Source organism: Scyliorhinus torazame, chromosome 15 (genome assembly GCF_047496885.1).
Source record: "Scyliorhinus torazame isolate Kashiwa2021f chromosome 15, sScyTor2.1, whole genome shotgun sequence".
NCBI classification, from domain to species: domain Eukaryota; kingdom Metazoa; phylum Chordata; class Chondrichthyes; order Carcharhiniformes; family Scyliorhinidae; genus Scyliorhinus; species Scyliorhinus torazame.
In genome coordinates this window covers 196,901,798-196,921,321 of record NC_092721.1, presented here as the reverse complement: position 1 = coordinate 196,921,321, position 19,524 = coordinate 196,901,798, and the positions used below count along the sequence as shown (strand labels likewise).

The 19,524-nt window shown below is 48.9% G+C and overlaps 1 gene segment (V, D, J or C); it reads right to left on the bottom strand.

Moving 5' to 3' along the window:
* LOC140392095 (T-cell receptor beta chain V region CTL-F3-like) overlaps positions 1 to 19,524 on the bottom strand; it is a 50,364-nt gene that overhangs the window by 19,716 nt on the left and 11,124 nt on the right. Inside the window, 2 exon segments of the V gene segment in view lie at positions 3,174 to 3,286; positions 11,170 to 11,532. Coding sequence covers positions 3,174 to 3,286; positions 11,170 to 11,532 — 476 coding nt within the window.

Here is a 19,524-nt window from a genome sequence, read left to right as displayed (position 1 = left end):
GTTCATCCGAAGCCCTGCTGCCTGTCTTCTGAGTCACACCAAATTTCGCCCCCCCCCCCCCCCCTATGATAATTGATCTACATTGGCCCCCGGTCTGCCAATGCCTCAGGTTTAACATTCCCAGCCTTGTTTTGAAATCCCTCTGGCCTCGACCGCTCATTATCTCTGTAACCTTCCCGGCCCCACCACTCCCTAGATATCTGCGCACCTCTAATTCTGTGCATCCTCGATTTTAATGGCTCCCCGGCCTGTGGTTGTGCTTTCAGCTGCCCAAAGCTCTGGAATTCCCTCCCTAAACCTCTCTGCCTCTCTACCTCTGGTCGAGGCCAGAGGGATCTGCCTCTTTACCTCGCTCTGCTCCTTTAAGACACTCCTTAAAATCTACCTCCTTGACCAGTATCTTCTCACAGGGCTTGCTGTCTGATTTTGTTTTATAAAGTTATGAGGTACATTGGAATGTTTTGTTATTTTAACAGCGCTATATAAATGCAAGCTGCAACCTGGAAAACTATGTGCAATTTTGGTCTCCACATTTCAGGAAGGATATACTTGGGAGGCTGTCCAGCAAAGCTTCACTCGATTGGTTCATGGCGTGAGAGGGTTGTTCTAATGAAAGGCTGTGTAAATTGGGCCTACATTGTCTGGAGTTTAGACGAACGAGAGGTGATTTCACTGAAATATTCACAATTCCCATGGGATTGAGAGGGTAGATACCGAGAGATTGGTCAGGGAATTGGAAACCTGGGAAACAGTCTCAGGATAATATTAAAATATTATTAATTTAATATTAATAATATTAAAACATGCTGCTGTGCAGAGGGACCTGGCTGTCCGGGTGCATGAGTCGCAAAAGGTTGGTTTACAGGTGCAACAGGTGATTAAGAAGGCGAATGGAGTTGTGTCCTTCATTGCTAGAGGGATGGAGTTTAAGACTAGGGAGGTTATGCTGCAATTGTATAAGGTGCTAGTGAGGCCACACCTGGAGTATTGGGTTCAGTTTTGGTCTCCTTACCTGAGAAAGGACGTGCTGGCCCCAGAAGGGTGTGCAGAGGAGATTCACTAGGTTAATCCCAGAGTTGAGGGGGTTGGATTACGAGGAGAAGTTGAGTAGACTGGGACTGTACTCATTGGAATTTAGAAGGATGGGGGGGGGGGTATCTTCTAGAAACATATAAAATTATGAAGGGAATAGATAGGATAGATGCGGGGAGATTACTTCAACTGGTGGCTGAAAGCAGAACTAGGGGGCATAGCCTCAAAATAAGAGGAAGTAGATTTAGGACTGAGTTTAGGAGGAACTTCTTCACCCAAAGGGTTGTGAATTATGGAATTCCCTGCCCAATGAAGCAATTGAGGCTCCTTCATTAAATGTTTACAAGGTAAAGATTGATAGTTTTTTGAAGAATAAAGGGATTAAGGGTTATGGTGTTCGGGCCGGAAAGTGGAGCTGAGTCCACAAAAGATCAGCCATGATCTCATTGAACGGCGGAGCAGGCTCGAGGGGTCAGATGGCCTACTCCTGCTCCCAGTTCTTATGTTCTTATGATAAGTGGCCAACCATTTAGGACTGAGATGAGGAGGAGAAATTACTCCACTCAGGGGCTTGCAAACCTTTGGAATTCCCCAACCCAGAAACCTCCACCATTTAAGGCTGGGATAGACAGATTTCCAGTCTCTCAGAGAATGAAGGGATATGGGGAGAGGGTGGGAAAGTGGAGTTGAAGCCTAAGATCAGCTATGACCGTAGGGAGCGGTGGAGTAGGCTCGATGGCCCCCATGGTCTACTCCTGCTCCGATTTCTTATGTTCTTTGTGTGAGGGCCACAAGGAATCCAGCACGAATTTGTAGTGTCAAACAGAAAGTAACTTTATTTACAACAATATGTACACAACACCAATAATTCACGACTGGTTCTCTCTGGCCAGTACCGCACTGACCAGCTCTATTTACACAGCTGAAAGGTTAATGGTTTCCCCGCCCCCAACACATTGAGGGAGCTCATATTTCCGAAAATACAACATGGGATAACCAAATGTCCCCAGCCAACAGGATCCCGGCATGTTATAACAGTTCTTAAATCAGATAATAAATGCAAGAGCAACCTCATTATTCAGGGAATGGTGAGAATGTGGATCTCACTGTCAAATGGAGTCACTGAGGCAAATAGCACAATTGTATTCAAGGGGGAGCTGGATAAACATATAAGGGAGAAAGGATTAGAAGGTTATGTTGATAGGATGAAACGAAGTAAGTTGGGAAGTAACTCATGTGGAGCATAAGCAGAGGCAAGGAGCAAATAAAATGTTGTAAAAGGCACACATTTATACAGAGTCTTTCGCAACCTCCGGATGTCTCAAAGCGCTTGACAGCCAATTAAGTTCTTTTTGACGTTGCCATGTCGGAAATGGGGCAGTCAAATTGCGCACAGCAAGCTCCCAAAAACAGCAATGTGAAAATAACCGGGATTATCTGTTTCGTGATGTTGATTGAGGCCAGGAGACAAAGGGGAACGCCCCTGTTCTCCCTCGAAATGTTTTTTATGGGCGCTTCTGCACCCCCCCCCCCCGAGCAGGCAGTTGGGCCTCAGTTTAACATCTCGATGAAAACCTCCGACGGTACAGCACTCCCTTAGCACTAAACCCGAGGGTCAGCCGTGATTTGTGTTCAGGCCCCAGGGTGGGACTTCAAGGTAGAACCTTGTGATTCAGAGGTCAGAGTGCTACCCAGCAAACCACAGCTGTTACTGTAAATTCCATTGTGGACAGTGAACCATACTGACTGTATCCCCTGATAGCAACACACAAATGCGTGACAGGGCAGCATGGTAGCATGGTGGTTAGCACAATTGCTTCATAGCTCCAGGTTCGATTCCCGGCTTGGGTCACTGTCTGTGCGGAGTCTGCACGTTCTCCCCGTGTGTGCGTGGGTTTCCTCCAGGTGCTCCAGTTTCCTCCCACAGTCCAAAGATGTGCAGGTTAGGTGGATTGGCCGCGCTAAATTGCCCTTAGTGTCTAAAATTGCCCTTAGTGTTGGGTGGGGTTACTAGGTTTATGGGGATAGGATGGAGGTGTGGGCTTGGATAGGGTGCTCTTTCTAAGAGCCAGTGCAGACTCTGTAAATTCTATAATAAAACTGCGAATGATTGCAATAAAAAATTGTTTTAAATTACTTACACCAAGTACTGCTATCGTTATAGTGACAACTAGACTGTAGATTAAAATGGCTGGAAAAACAATGCTTTCCCATGTCTGTTTGGAGGCCTTCGATGTCTCGCATGTATTTGACTCTGAAAATAAATTGTAAGAGATTTTAGCAGCGGAAAATACCATCAGGCCCAATAAGCCTGCCTTTCCAATAGACAATCCTTCCACACCCAGGCTTCTGTCCCAGAAGAATGGGCCAACAGTTGCAATGGGAACAAGTTCCCCTCCAAGTCAAATAACATCCTGACTTGGAAGTGTATCACCATTCCTTCACTGTCGCTGGATCAAAGTTCTGGAACTCCCTCCCTAACAGCATGTGCCTACACCGCATGGACTGTAGTGGTTCAAGAAGGCAACTCACCACGGCCTACTCAAGGGTAATTAGGGACGGGTAATATGGCCTTGCCAGTGACACTTACATCCCAAGAATGAATTAAAAAAAACATCTATCCTCCTCCTGACTATTCCCCTCAATAGTCTCCACAGAGGACGGGGTAATAAGGTAACAAGAGGACTGGAGAACAGCTCATGTGTCTCCGCTATTTAAGAAGGGTTGTAGAAATAACCAGGGAATTACAGACCAGTGAGAGTCACGCAGTGGCAGGGATATGATTGGAGAAAATTCTGAAGGAGACAATCTATATGGGCAGCACGGTAGCACAGTGGTTAGCACCGTTGCCTCAGAGCTCCAGGGTCCCAGGTTCGATTCCCGGCTTGGGTTACTGCCTGTGTGGAGTCTGCACGTTCTCCCCGTGTCTGCGTGGGTTTCCTCCGGGTGCTCCAGTTTCCTCCCACAAGTCCCGAAAGACGTGCTTGTTAAGTGACCTGGACATTCTGAATTCTCCCTCAGTGTACCCGAGCAGGCACCGGAATATGCATTGCTGTGTTAATGTAAGCCTACTTGTGACAATAAAGATTATTATTATTATATTATCTCCACTTGGAGAGGCAAGGTTTGATCAGGGATAATCATCATGGCTTTGTCAGAGGCAGGTCATGCTGAACAAATTTGATTGACCTTTTTTGGAGGAAGTGATCAGGTGTGTAGATTAAGGGTAGTGCAGTCAATGTAGTTTATAAGGATTTCAGCCAAGGTCCCACATGAAAGACTTATTGTCATGCAAGAGTGCCTTTAAGAAATGGCTGTGTAAGCAATGTACCTTTAAGAAAACAGTGATGTCAGAGAGTGGGTGGGGCTGGGATTTAGGTCAGCCATTTTGCAGGTTTTTAGTTTCAGTTTAAAAAGCAGTTTGAAAAGTGCCTGGCTGGTTTGGCTGAGAGCAGTTTAAAAGTAGAAAGCCAGTTGGAAAAAACAGCTCGTGTGTGTGTCTGTGTTTTGCAGGGAGTTGGATCTCTCCCATGAAAGACTATCTCTGGATCATTTGGGTGATATAAACTTATAATAGTGAAGCCTTTAACCTGATGTGATTTTGTTTAAAGGCGTTAAGCCTCTTCGAAGTTTGAAGGAACATCTTAAGGAGTTATTTACTGTAGCAATATTTTCTGAGTTATCTTGGAAGTAAGGGGTGTTAAGAGATCCAATGTTTATTTAACATGTTAAGTTGAGTTCATGGAATAAACAGTGTTTTGTGTTTAAAAACCCACGTGCCCATAATTGTAATCCCACACCTCGGGAACAAGCCGTGTGCTCGGAAAAGCAACAAATACATTAAAGGGCGAGGTTGGTTGAACTCCATGGTACATTTTGGGGTTCTGAAAACGCCTCGCTCATAACACTTATAAAGAAGGTAAATGTACATGGGATACATGGTAATTTGATAAGGTGGATTCAAAATTGGCCTTGTTGCAGGAGAGAGAAGGTGATGGCAGCAGGCTGCTTTAGTGACTGGAAGCCAGGGTCTAGTGGAAGCCAGTGTCCAGCAGGGATCTGCGCTGGGCCCCCTATTATTCATCATTTATATAAACAACATAGATGACTAAGTGGGGAATAGGATCAGAAAGCTTGCGGATGTTACAAAGATAGGCCGGGTGGTGAACAGTGAGATTGAGTGTCTTGGGTTACAGGAAGATATAGATGGGATGGTCAAATGGGCGGATAAGAGGCAGATGGAATTTATCCCTGAAAAGTGTGAGGTGATATACATTGGACGAAGAAATTTGGCAAGGAGGTATTCAATGAACGGCCTGACACTAGAAAGTTCTGAGGAACAAAGGGACCTTGGCGTGTTTGTCCCTAGATCTCTCATAGGCAGAAGGGCAGGTTAATAGGTTGGTGAAAAGGCATATGGGACACTTGCCTTTAATAATCGAAACATAGATTACAAAAGCAGGGAGATCAAGTTGCAACTGTATAGGACTTCGGTGAGGTGAGCTGGAGTACTGTGTGCAATTCTGATCGCCACATTATAGGAAAGATGTGATTGCTCTGGAGATTCACCAGGATGTTGCTGTCATGATATGCAAACACACACATCATGATGGACACACCAACAGACAAATCAGAGCACACAACACCACAACCAATCACACACAAAGACAGCAACCACATAAAAGCACGAACACGACACCTAGTGGACAGTAGGTCTGGGGACAAAGACATGGACAAGACCTGTTTCAAGATCACAAACAGGGAATCCCCACGTGCAGAGTATCAAGACAAAACTGTACATAGAAAGTTTAAATAAAATAGCGTTGTACCATGTACAACCGTGTTGGCTCATCTGTGTGTCAGAACGCCCAACACCACATGGTACAGGAGTGGATCGATACCTGCCAACTAACCTGCCATTCTGGACATGGACCGCACCGACAAACCGCAGCCGTTGCAAGTCGCGGGGAACCTAGGTACCAATTGGAAGCTCTTCAGGCAGCGATTTGACCTGTACATCCGAGCCAACGAGAAACAGAGTGCCTCAGATGAAACGAAGATTGCAATGCTCCTCTTCTACGCAGGTCAGCACGCCCTCGACGTCTTCAACTCACTGGTGTTCGAAGAAGGCGAAAACCAATCCAAGTATGACACGGTCATCCTCAAACTGGACCAGCACTTTAATGTTGAAGTGAATGAAAGTTTTGAAGGATACCTCTTTCAGCAAAGCCTGCAAGGTAAGGAGGAGCTTTTTCAACCCTTTTTGATGCACCTCCGAATTCTAGCGCAGTCCTGCGGTTACGGCAGCATCACAGAGTCCATGATCAGGGACCAGATTGTTTTTGGCGTTGCCTCCAGTGGCCTACGCCAGCAGCTTCTTAAAATAAAAAGCCTCACCTTAGCGTCTGCTGTGGAAGCCTGTGTCCTCCACGAGAATGCAACCTGCCGTTTTGCCCGATTTCAGGCGTCCGAGTTGGCACGGAGGGGGTCCCCAGCCGTCGAATCGGCAAGCCAGGCCGCCCACGACGCCGAACGCATCCAGGCCGTCAATTACTTCCCGACCCACGGCCCGGACGACAGCGGCCGCTTCCCGCGCTTTTCGCGGTCATCCTGCGCTGGTGCGCGCCAAAGATAATGGCCACATCGAGGGACGCACTGCGCAGGCGCGCCCACCGCAAGATCGCACTGCGCATGCGCAGTGGCGCAACGAACGCCGTGACGTCATGACGTGCGGCAATTGTGGAGCTGTACACTTAAAAGGGCAATGTCCTGCTAAAAACCGACAGTGCCTCAGATGTGGCAAGATGGGCCACTATGCTGCCCACTGTCGTTCGGCTCAACCCATGGATCCTGCACATCCCCGACAATCTCGCAGACAAGTCAGGACCGTCCAGCCCACGCATCAAGACTTCCAGTTAAGTGATGCAGATGACCAGGATGCCTTCCGCGTTTCCGTCATCGATGTCAACAAGGTCAATGCCATCAATCCAGCCGATGAGTGGTGTGCCACCCTGACGGTCGACCGATCGCGCGTCACCTTCCGTCTGGACACCGGCGCATCCGCCAACCTGATTGCATATTCTGAATTCCAGGCCATGAAGGTCAAACCACCCATCACGCCATCCCGGCTCAAGATGGTTGATTATAACGGGAACGTCATCCCGTCCATAGGATCTTGCCAGCTACAGATAACTCACAAGATGCACACGGCCACACTCCCCTTCGAAGTTGTCGGCTCATCAAAAGACTCGTTACTGGGCGCACAGGCGTGTAAGGTCCTTCACCTGGTACAGCGCATTATGTCTCTCTCTCCAGATGAGATATCCGACTTCCCGGATGCTGAGTTCCACGCAAATCTCCATTCCCTCCTTGCTCACAACCAGGAGGTTTCTGAAGGCATGGGGACATTGCCATACACGTACAAGATTCGACTCAAACCGGACGCCATCCCTGTCGTTCACGCACCTCGCAGGGTTCCTGCGCCACTCAAAGACCGCCTCAAGTTGCAGCTGCAGGCTCTTCAGGACCAAGGGGTCCTATCCAGGGTCACGGAGCCCACGCCATGGGTCAGCTCCATGGTCTGTGTAAAGAAGCCCTCTGGCGAGCTCCGCATATGTATAGATCCTAAAGATCTGAATACCAACATCATGCGGGAACACTATCCCATCCCGAAACGAGAGGAACTCACCAGCGAGATGGCGCAAGCCAAAATATTTACCAAATTGGATGCGTCCAAAGGATTTTGGCAGATCCAATTGGACCCGGCCAGCCGAAGGCTATGCACGTTCAACACCCCTTTTGGCAGATTCTGCTACAACCGGATGCCATTCGGCATCATTTCAGCATCTGAAGTTTTCCACCGCATTATGGAGCAGATGATGGAAGGCATCGAAGGGGTACGTGTATATGTGGACGATATCACCATTTGGTCCACCACTCCGCAGGAACACATGCATCGTCTACGACGTGTCTTCACCAGCATACGACAAAATGGCCTGCGTCTCAGCCGTGACAATTTCGGCCAGATGGAGCTGAAATTCCTCGGGGACCACATCTCACAATCAGGGGTCCGTCCCGATGCAGACAAAGTTAGCGCCATCACAGCCATGCCATGGCCGGCTGACAAGAAGGCTGTCCTAAGATTCCTGGGCATGGTCAACTTCCTTGGGAAGTTCATTCCCAACCTGGCTTCTCATACAACGAATATGCGCCATCTCGTAAAAAAATCAACAGAATTCCACTGGCAGCAATCGCATCAGCTGGAATGGGAGGAGCTCGAGCACAAACTGGTCACGGCACCAGTGCTGGCGTTCTTTGACACGACTCGCCCTACAAAGATCTCAACAGACGCCAGCCAATCTGGTATTGGAGCGGTACTCCTGCAAAAAGACAGCACGTCGTCATGGGCCCCGGTTGCATATGCCTCACGAGCCATGACCCCTACCGAACAGCGCTACGTGCAAATAGAAAAAGAATGCCTGGGCTTGTTAACTGGACTGGACAAGTTCCACGACTATGTGTATGGTCTGCCACGATTTACGGTTGAAACTGACCACCGCCCCCTGGTCAACATCATTAACAAAGACCTGAACGACATGACCCCTCGCCTTCAGCGCATCTTACTTAAACTCAGGAGGTATGATTTCGAACTGATCTACACTCCGGGGAAGGATCTCATCATGGCGGACACGCTCTCCCGAGCAGTGAGCATACCACCAGATGCGGAGGGGTTCGTGCGTCAAATTGAGGCACACGTAACTCTGACAGCAGCAAATCTGCCAGCTGATGATCCAAGTCTGGCCCACATACGCGCAGAGACGGCGACTGACCCCCTTCTACAGCGAGTGATGCGCCACATGACGGAAGGGTGGCTCAAAGGGCAGTGCCCCCAGTTTTATAATGTGCGAGATGACCTTACCAACATAGACGGGGTCCTTATGAAATTAGACAGGATTGTTATTCCGCACAGCATGCGCCAGATGATTCTTAATCAACTACATGAAGGCCACTTGGGTGTCGAAAAATGTAGACGAAGGGCCCGAGAGGCGGTATATTGGCCGGGTATTAATGAAGACATAGCCAACATGGTGCTCAATTGCACAACCTGTCAGAGGTTTCAGCCGGCGCAACCTCCGGAGACGCTTCTACCACACGAGTTGGTGACGTCCCCCTGGGCGAAGGTGGGTGTTGACCTATTTCACGCGCTCGGCAGAGATCACATCGTTATTATAGACTACTTCTCAAACTACCCGGAAGTCATGCCTCTCCATGATCTGACGTCGTCCGCAGTCATTGGGGCCTGCAAGGAAACATTTGCTCGCCATGGCATTCCAAGGACTGTCATGTCAGACAATGGACCCTGCTTCGCCAGCCGTGAATGGCCGTCCTTTGCCGCAGCATATGGTTTCACTCATGTGACATCCAGCCCTCTACATCCACAGTCGAACGGGAAGGCTGAAAAGGGCGTCCACATTGCCAAGCGGCTCCTGTGCAAGGCGGCTGCTGCCGGATCGGACTTTAATCTCGCCTTGCTGGCCTATCGATCGGCCCCGCTATCCACGGGTCTCTCGCCAGCGCAGCTCCTAATGGGTCGCTCCCTCAGGACGACGGTACCGTCCATCCTGGCACCGACAACAGACCATGAGGCGGTTCTTCGGAACATGTAAATGCAGCGTGATCACCAGAAAAGTCAGTACGACACACGAGCGACGGACCTGCCCCTCCTGTCCTCCGGAGACAAAGTACGCGTCCATCAACCGTATGGTGGCTGGTCAGCACCGACCGAAGTCCTCCGACATGTGGCTCCCCGCTCGTTCCTGGTTTGCATGCCGGATGGTTCAGTGCGTCGCCGCAATCGGCGCGCGCTTCGCCGACTTCCACGCTCGCAGCCACACAGTACGCACACGCCAGATCCTCAACAGGCTTCCGAGGATGACTTTGTGGAGCTGCCGCAGATCACGCCCTCTCCATCGCCACCCATGGCCATGCTTGCACATCAGCCGGTGGTTCTTGACCCACCCTTGAGGCGGTCAACCCGAACTCGTCGCAAGCCCATTAGACTGGACTTATAACACCGTTCATATGTCTAACAAGTTACACAATTCTGTATGATAACCTGTTGTTGTTTATCGTTCCAGATATCGTCTGACTGGACCACTGTTCAAGTTTTTTTTCTCGTTCGCATTCATGTTCTGTTATGGTACAACCTTGTTCATGTGACGCACCCGACATCGCCCCATGTAAATAGTTACGTCATATGCACATGCTGTACACAACACACACACACTCTTAGATGCACTCACGACGCGATCATATTTATTACCACGTAGGCACATATCTTTGTAAAAAGGGGGGATGTCATGATATTCAAACACACACATCATGATGGACACACCAAAAGACAAATCAGAGCACACAACACCACAACCAATCACACACAAAGACAGCAACCACATAAAAGCACGAACACGACACCTAGTGGACAGTAGGTCTGGGGACAAAGACACGGACAAGACCTGTTTCAAGATCACAAACAGGGAATCCCCACGTGCAGAGTATCAAGACAAAACTGTACATAGAAAGTTTAAATAAAATAGCGTTGTACCATATACAACCGTGTTGGCTCATCTGTGTGTCAGAACGCCCAACACCACAGTTGCCTGGGATGGAAAGCAGCCTATGGTCATCTGGGACTGTGGCGACTTAACATACTGGAGAATCGGATTTCCAACATCTATTGTAACCTTGAAAACTTCAGTTGGATTACCCTGAGGTCCCCTCCTCATGAGAGAGGCTCAATTTCCTGAATCCTTCCTTTGCAACTTAATTTTTTTGTCACGCACAAGAGATCTTTTTATATGTTACACGGTGGGGCGGTTAAAGGGTGGGGCTGGCACCATCATGTGTTTCCCACATTTTCTTTCCTCAGTTCTTCAGCCTTGGTCTCATCAATCCAAAAACCATCCCACCTGTAAGACCAGTTCATCAAGATCTCTGTTGGTAACATCCGCTTCTGCCAAATTCTCACTTGTCCATCACCCAACTAAATAGCACTGAAAATTTATCAAACATGAAACGTGCATTGAGCAAACCCACCATAGGAAGTCATTGAGAGACAATTGTGTCTGTTTTACTCACCGCGCACCGTTAATTTAGTTCCTTCTCCGTATTCACCCACGTGAGGAGGAGGTAGGGAGATTGATACTTCGCATACGTAGACTGCAGAGTCGCTCATTGTCAGGTTGTTTATGACCAGGACGTTGTAGAATTTGGAGATATTGCCAGAAACATATAGGCGGCCATCTTGAGTGGATAGGGACTCAGAGTCTTTCGAGAAGGTCAGGATTGGATGAGCCCGCTCCTCTCCTTTGTACCAGTACATGTCCGTGTGGCCGGGTGCTCTCTCGTGGTTGTACGCCTCGCAAGCGATCGTGGCCGTCATTCCAACTGACGCGGTGATTTCCCTAGGATGCTGTGACACCCTAATTTGGCTTTCATAACCTGAGTGAAAGGTGAAGGGAGTGAAAAGGAACTTTCAGTTTTTTCAATTTACTGCGTTCAACAGCAACTAATGGACAGATGACCAATGCCTGCCTTCATTTACAAACATAGTCTTAAAGAGCAAAGGAAGATCTTAGCCTTTATATCCCACCTTTAACCACCTCCCAACGTGATTTGCAATGAAGTATTTTCTGAAATGTCTTCATTGCTGACGCAGCGTCCAATTTGCACAGAGAACCCTCCCTCAAACAGCAATGTGACAATGTGAGAATCTGATTTATCTCCAGAACGAGGAGTTTAAAAATAAGCAAGCGCCCATTTAAGACAAGGATGAGGACAATTCTTTTCTCTCAGAGAGTCGTGAGACTTGGAAACAGAAAATAGGGCCAGCGAGGGCCATTCGGCCTTCGAGCTTGATCTGCCGTTTAGTATGATCATGGCTGACCCTCTATCTCAATGCCACACACCCGCTCCATCCCCATACCCATCGAGACCTTCAAGGTCTAGAAATCTATCTCTTTCTTTCTTAAATACATTCAATGACCTGGCCTCCACAGCCTTCTGTGGTTGAGAATTCCACAGGCTCACTACCCGCTGAATGAAGAGGTTTCGCCTCATCTCAGTCCGACCCTGTACCCTGAGACTGTGACCCTTTGTGCTAGTCTCAGGCAATCTCCCCCTCAAACGACGATGGAAGCAGTCTTTGAATATTTTGAAAGCAGAGCTCGATAGATTCTTGATTAACAAGGGGGTGAAAGGGTATTGGGGGGGGGGGTAGGGCAGGAATGTGGGGTGAGCTCACAATCAAATCAACCGTGATCTTATTGAATGGTGGAGCAGGCTCGAGGGGCCGAGTGGCCGACCCCTGTTCCTAATTCATGGCCGTAACCTCCAGGCTCCCGGGTGTCATATCTGGGTGGCGGTGGGAGGGTGGGAGAGAGAGGGGTGGGCATACCCCAAAGATGCGCTGGAAACTGCACCCCCACACCCCAGACATTTCCAGATAGGGAAGGCAGTTGCCTGGGAAGTGAAGATCTTCCCTGGATAATTGCCCTGCACTGGGGACCATCCAAATATTGGGATCTAAATCGCAAATTTTGGATTGTTCTGACTTGCTTCCATCAATAGTTACCCTGTAAAAGTTAAAACCGTTTCTAGATTCTGGGACGCTAACTGGGTAGCACTGATCCCTACCTCACAGGAATCTCCTCACCCGCCCCCCAAACTCCCATATGTGTCCCCCCCACCATCCCTGATTACTCCCCCCATTGGGACCCCTCTCACCCTCCCGCCACCGGACCTCCCAAACCTCCAACTGCCTCCCCAAAGCCTGGCCCGACACTTCCCCACAAAGCCCCAACCCTACCCAAATCCCATATCCAAGGCCTGACCCGACTTGACTGGACCGCACCCCCCCCCCCCCTCCCTCCCACCCCTTCGCCAAGAACTGACCCGACCGGAGCCCCTCTCTCAGGGCCCAAGCCGACCCAACATGACCCCTGCCCCCAACAAGGCCCGGCCCGACTCGGCCTCCTGCAAATCCCACCCACTCATCTTACAAACTAACCTTCTTTACGGCAGCTAGTGACATCAAAGAGGGGGAGTGGCTTATTTACCTGTGACTTCACCACCCTTGATGATAGGCCCCGGGGTCAGGCTGCACTGCTCAGCTCTCACTCGGCCTGAGTCAGAAGGTCGGTTAGGATAGGATCAGCTGGACCAGGGAAGGACATTCGGGTGGAGTGGCGATCTGACTCAATTGCTGTTCCATTGGAAGATAAGGCCCCATTTGTTCATGTATTTAGCAACGGGGGCAAAGTGGACACTCGGGCAACTCCCCTGATCCCCTTCAAGGGAGTGCAATGTGATTCTTTTGATTTGATTTGATTTATTATTGCCACATGTATAAGTATACAGTGAAAAGTATTATTTCTTGCATGCTGTACAAACAATGCATACCGTACATAGGGAAGGACGGAGAGACTGCTGAATATAATATTACAGTTATAGCAAGGCGTAGAGAAAGGATCAACTTAATACGAGGTAGGTCCATTCAAAAGTCTGATGGCAGCAGGGAAGAAGCTGTTCTTGAGTCGGTTGGTACGTGATCTCAAACTTTGGTATCTTTTTCCTGACGGAAGGAGGTGGAAGAGAGTATGTCCGGGGTGACTGGGGTCCTTAATTATGCTGGCTGAATTATAGACAGAGTCAATGGATGGGAGGCTGGTTTGTTTGATGGACTGGGCTATATTCCCGACCTTTTGTAGTTTCCTGCGGTCTTGGGCAGAGCAGGCTCCATACCAAGCTGTGATACAACCAGAAAGAATGATTTCTATGGTGCATCTGTAGAAGTTGGTGAGGGTCGTAGCTGACATGCCAAATTTCCTCAGGATTCTGAGAAAGTAGAGTCGTTGGTGGGCTTTCTTAACTATAGTGTCGGCATGGGGCGACCAGGACAGGCTGTTGGTGATCTGTACACCTAAAAGCTTGAAGCTCTCGATCCTTTCTACTTAGTTCCCATTGATGTAGACTGGGGCATGTTCTCCACTACGCTTCCTAAAGTCAATGATAATCTCCTTCGTTTTGTTGACATTGAGGGAGGGATTTTTGTCGTCGCACCAGTTCACCAGATTCTCCGTCTCATTCCTGTACTCTGTCTCTGTCTTTGCGTCCATCCTTTGAGGTTTAACGTCTCATCAAAAGATGGTACCTCCAACAGTGCAGCACGCCCACAGTCCAGTGCTGGGGAAGTCAGCCTTGGTTGTGTGCTCAAACACACAAGCAGCAAATTAGAACTAAAGTGGGCTTTACCTCTAAAGCGAAACATTTATTAAAGGTTCGTCCTTAAAGGGGAACTTCCGGTGACGTCATGTGAAAGCAAGACGTATGGAAAATGGCTCCTGGCAGGGTCTTTACCTTTGATCCCTTTTATCCATTTTTTTCAAGGGGTTTTGATGTTAAAACTCATTTAGTGGATTTAGAGAACTTTTTCCCGATGGAGGCATGTCGAAGGCGTTGACGAAGAAGCCCAATGTAAAGAAAGCCCTTGATGGTAGGCCGTCAAAAGAGCTTGAGGGAGGGAAGATGGCTGCCTCCCCCATTTCATTAGACTGGCTGTAGTGATGGCTGCAGGAGCTGGAGACATTCGGCAAGCTGATGGACAAGGCAGTTTGAGTAGCAGGGCAAGAAAATAAAGGATTTGTTTAAAATCACTGTCGAGGAGGCACTAGGCCCGATCGTAAACAGCTAGAAAAGGCCTTGAATACTCTGAGTGGACAAGGTGAGACATTGAACAGTGTGGAGGAGGCCTTGTCGCAGCCCCAGGAGCATTTTGCCTCTCTGGAGGAGGAGTTGTTACTCGTGGCGGATGGCAATACGGGTCTGCGGCTGAAAGATCTTGAAAGCAGATCGAGGCAGTTGAACCTCAGGCACTGGTGGGGCTGCCGGAGGGAGTGGAGGGCCCGAAGCCCACCCAGTACTTCTCGGAGATGTTTTCTCGGCTGGTGGGAGGGGATGAGATGTTCGCCCCTCCGGATTTGGATGGAGCTCACCGGGCGCTTCGACAGAAGCCACGGCCAAACAAGCTGCGGCGTGCGGTAATTATCCACTTTCACAACTAGCAGAGGAAGGGTATTGGAGTGGGTGAAAATGGGCTGCACCATTGACTGGGATGGACACACGGTGCGAATATACCAGGACATTGGGACTGAGCTGGTGAAGAGGCGTGTGGCCTTCAACAAGGCAAAGGCCGCGTTTTATAGTAAAGGGTCCGTTTGGGGCGTGCCTGGGGGTCACAATGAATTCAAAGGATTAATTCTTCGACACAAGAAGACCTTCTTCAGAGAGGGGAAGCTGGGACGAGTCTGTGGAGGACTGTTGGGGACTTTGTGGGGTGATTGCCCAGTGTATTTATGCCTCTTTTTGTTATATTCTTGTTTCATTGAAGATTTGGGCTGTTAGAAGACGAGGACGGATATGTTTCGGGGGGGGGGGAGAGAAGCTTGTTAGTGGTGTTTGGGGGTTGGGCATTTTGGTGGGGGTGGAGGGATTAGGTGGTTGACATCTTTTTAGGGCGGTATTGGAAGGGCCCCTAAGTGGGTGGTCATCTCACTAGTAGGAAGGGGCAGAGGTTGTGGTGATGTGCCTATGGGCGATATCACAGTAGGATGGTGTGTGACCTCCAACCAGCAGGTGGCGGTACAAACACACCATGCGGTCTCCAGACCAAGGTCATGTGACCTGAGGCCCTGATATAAAGGGAGACGCATCCGGCCATCTTGAGAACAAGATTGAGAGGGTAATAAGGGTAATCGGTGCTAGGTATTAGTTCCAAAGGAGTAACAAGACTCCATGATAACGTGCTCTGTATCAGATTGCCATCTTACCCCACGAGAACAAAAAACAGATCCTGGTTTGGACACATCAGTGTCTTTGGTGAGTTAATTCAATAATGTACAAAGGGACATAACACAACAGAGGTGGCGAGTGAAAGGGCATGGAGTGGGGCCAGGTTGGGTGGGGAATGATGGGTCTAGTTGTTTATTTGGTTAGTGGGGGGTGGTAGGGTTGGGAGAGGCCGAAGGAAGACTGCGAGCCTTGTGGGGAGGGGCGGGAGGGAGGAAGAACCAACAGTGACCAGGGGGTTCTCTTTGTCTCACCCTAGAGGTGAGGTTGGAAACCATCTTAGGTGGGCATGGGACCCAGGAACCTATGTAGGGGAGTGCACCAAGGTGCAGATGGTTGACTCGAGGAGGTGGGGAAGGGGACTGAGATACCCCCGATAAGGTTAGTCACCTGGAACGTGTGGGGCCTAGGGGGTGCCTATGATGGGTTTGTGCCCACTTAAAGGGTTTGAGGGCCGACGTGGTGTTCCTACAAGAAACTCACCTGTGGGTGATGTGGTGATGTGCATCAATGTAAATGCATGTAGGCTAGCTAGACACTAGAGGGAGCACCGGAGACATCACACACACACACACACACACACACACTCAACCAATAGATCAGTTAAATAGGACAGGACCAATGGACATTCACGATACACACGGAGGTGACACGACCACAGGGGGGGCATTACACCAACCCGTATATAAAGGACACCACACACATGATCTGCCTCTTTCCAGTGGAGACAGTCAGTGAGTAGAGACACAGGGTTGATTCAATATTACACCCACCACGTGGATTACAGCAGCTGGTTAGTCAGTCTGGGTAGCTATAGTAGGATTAGCAGTAGTGTGGAACCCGAATAATAGAAGTGTAAATAGTTTAATAAACGTGTTGAAGTTATCTCCACGTCTGAACCTTCCTTTGTCAAGTGCACCACAAGGAAGCCGCTTATGTTACACCGAGAACATAACAAATCAGGTGAGGGACCAGACCAGGCTGCGAAAGGCCTGGGTGAGCCAGGCTTTCCACTCAGGATTTGACAGTAGGCCTCAGGGGTTGGTGACTCTGGTCAAAGGGGATCTATTTTCAGGCAGGGATGGTTCTGGTCGATCAGGGGGTTAGGTATGTACTGGTTATGGATACACTGGAGGGGAAGGCCGTGGTGTTAGTGAATGTGTACACCCCGAATTGGGACAATGTCAAGTCTATGGGACGGTTGCTGGCCGCACAACCGGAGATAGACACGCCCCAATTGATTTTGGGGGAGGGAGGGGATTTTAACTGTGCAACAAAAAAAAGGTTCATCCTTGATTTTATCCATCTGCACTAACAACAACATTTTTTCTCACCGTCGGATGTTTAAGTCAGATCGATGTAACACCTATTGCAAATAATCTCTCAGTATCTATCTAGGGTAGTCATCAAAAAGAATAGCTTGCATTTTGGATAGCACCTCAAGCGACATCGTCGTTTAGTGAGACAATTTGTCCCCTCCTAGTCAGAATCCATGGTGACATAAAACAAGCGATAATATGCCACAATTGAAAAGTTCGCCATCACAGATTGTAGAATTACAAAGGAGACGATGCCCTCGGCCCGATCAACAGGCCTTGTCGCGCCCGACTTGGGACACAATGAGGCTGTTAAATCTTGCGAGAGGCGAGATTTGTGATGCTAGTGGTGCCTCGCACGATCTTGCGAGACATTGCGATCTGAATGTCATTCTCACTGGGCGGAACACAGATTTGTATATTTAAGGGAACAGTTAGGCTCACTTAAATATGTCTGCTCTGGATACTTCCAAGTCCTGGGATCGAACGCTTGCGCCTGGGAGACCCTGCCCTGGCGCCGTTTAGCACTGGTACACGCAAACATAGTCCACACAAACGTGAACCAGTGTAAAGGCAACTGGGAGTCTGCCAGGCCATCGGAGGCTCCCGGGTGGTCAGGCCCTGAGCAGGGTACTCCCACACTGGCACTGCAAGGGTACTAGGCTGGCAGTGCCAAGGTGCCCAGGTACCAGGTTGGCAGTGCCAGGAATTGGGCCTGGAGGTGCCCTGCCCTTATGAAGTGCGGGGAGGGGGGAGTTGGCGGACCCCCTAACATGTAGGTTGGGGTGTTGGGGGGGGGGGGGGATCTGGAAGCTGTGGTGGGGGTCCCAGAGATTGGGAATATCGGGGCGGCATTTTATAAATGGCACCCGAATCTCTTCCTGTGCAGGAAATGAAGGTAAGTGATGCCTCGGCTGGTGCTGAGACCAAAAACAACAGAGACCTGTTTGATAATGGGTCAATCCCGGCGCTGCGGGCACCGAGAACCATCCCGATAAAGGCACCCAAAACGGGACTCTGTTTTTTCCCGTTAAATCGCGCCCAGGAGATTCTTTGAAAGAGCAAACCAGTTAGTCCCAAAGCCCCAGCTCTTTCCCTCAGCCCTGTATTTTATTCATTTTCAAGTATTTATCCAATTCCCTTTTGAAGGACTTTTGTGAATCTGTTGCTGTCACCTTTCCAGGCAACACATTCAGATCACAACACATTCCAGATCACAACACATTCCAGACCGCAACACATTCCAGACCACAACACATTCAGATCACAACACATTCCAGATCACAACACATTCCAGACCGCAACACATTCCAGACCACAACACATTCCAGACCGCAACACATTCCAGACCGCAACACATTCCAGACCGCAACACATTCCAGACCACAACACATTCAGATCACAACACATTCCAGATCACAACACATTCCAGATCACAACACATTCCAGACCACAACACATTCCAGACCACAACACAATCCAGATCGCAACACATTCCAGACCACAACACATTCCAGACCACAACACATTCCAGACCACAACACAATCCAGACGCAACACATTCCAGACCACAACACATTCCAGACCACAACACATTCCAGACCACAACACATTCCAGACCACAACACAATCCAGACGCAACACATTCCAGACCACAACACATTCCAGACCACAACACATTCCAGATCGCAACACATTCCAGATCACAACACATTCCAGACCACAACACATTGCAGATCGCAACACATTTCAGATCACAACACATTCCAGATCACAACACATTCAGATCACAACACATTAGAGATTACAACACATTCCAGATCGCAATACATTCCAGACCACAACACATTCCAGAACGCAACACATTCCAGATTACAACACATTCCAGATCGCAACACATTCCAGACCACAACACAATCCAGATCGCAACACATTCCAGATCACAACAAATTCCAGTTCACAACAAATTCCAGATCACAACAAATTCCAGATCACAACAAATTCCAGATTACAACACATTCAGATCACAACACATTCCAGATCACAACACATTCCAGATCACAACACATTCAGATCACAACACATTCCAGATCACAGCACATTCCAGATTACAACACATTCAGATCACAACACATTCCAGATCACAGCACATTCCAGATTACAACACATTCAGATTACAACATATTCAGATTACAACACATTCCAGATCACAGCACATTCCAGATCACAACAAATTCCAGTTCACAACAAATTCCAGATCACAACAAATTCC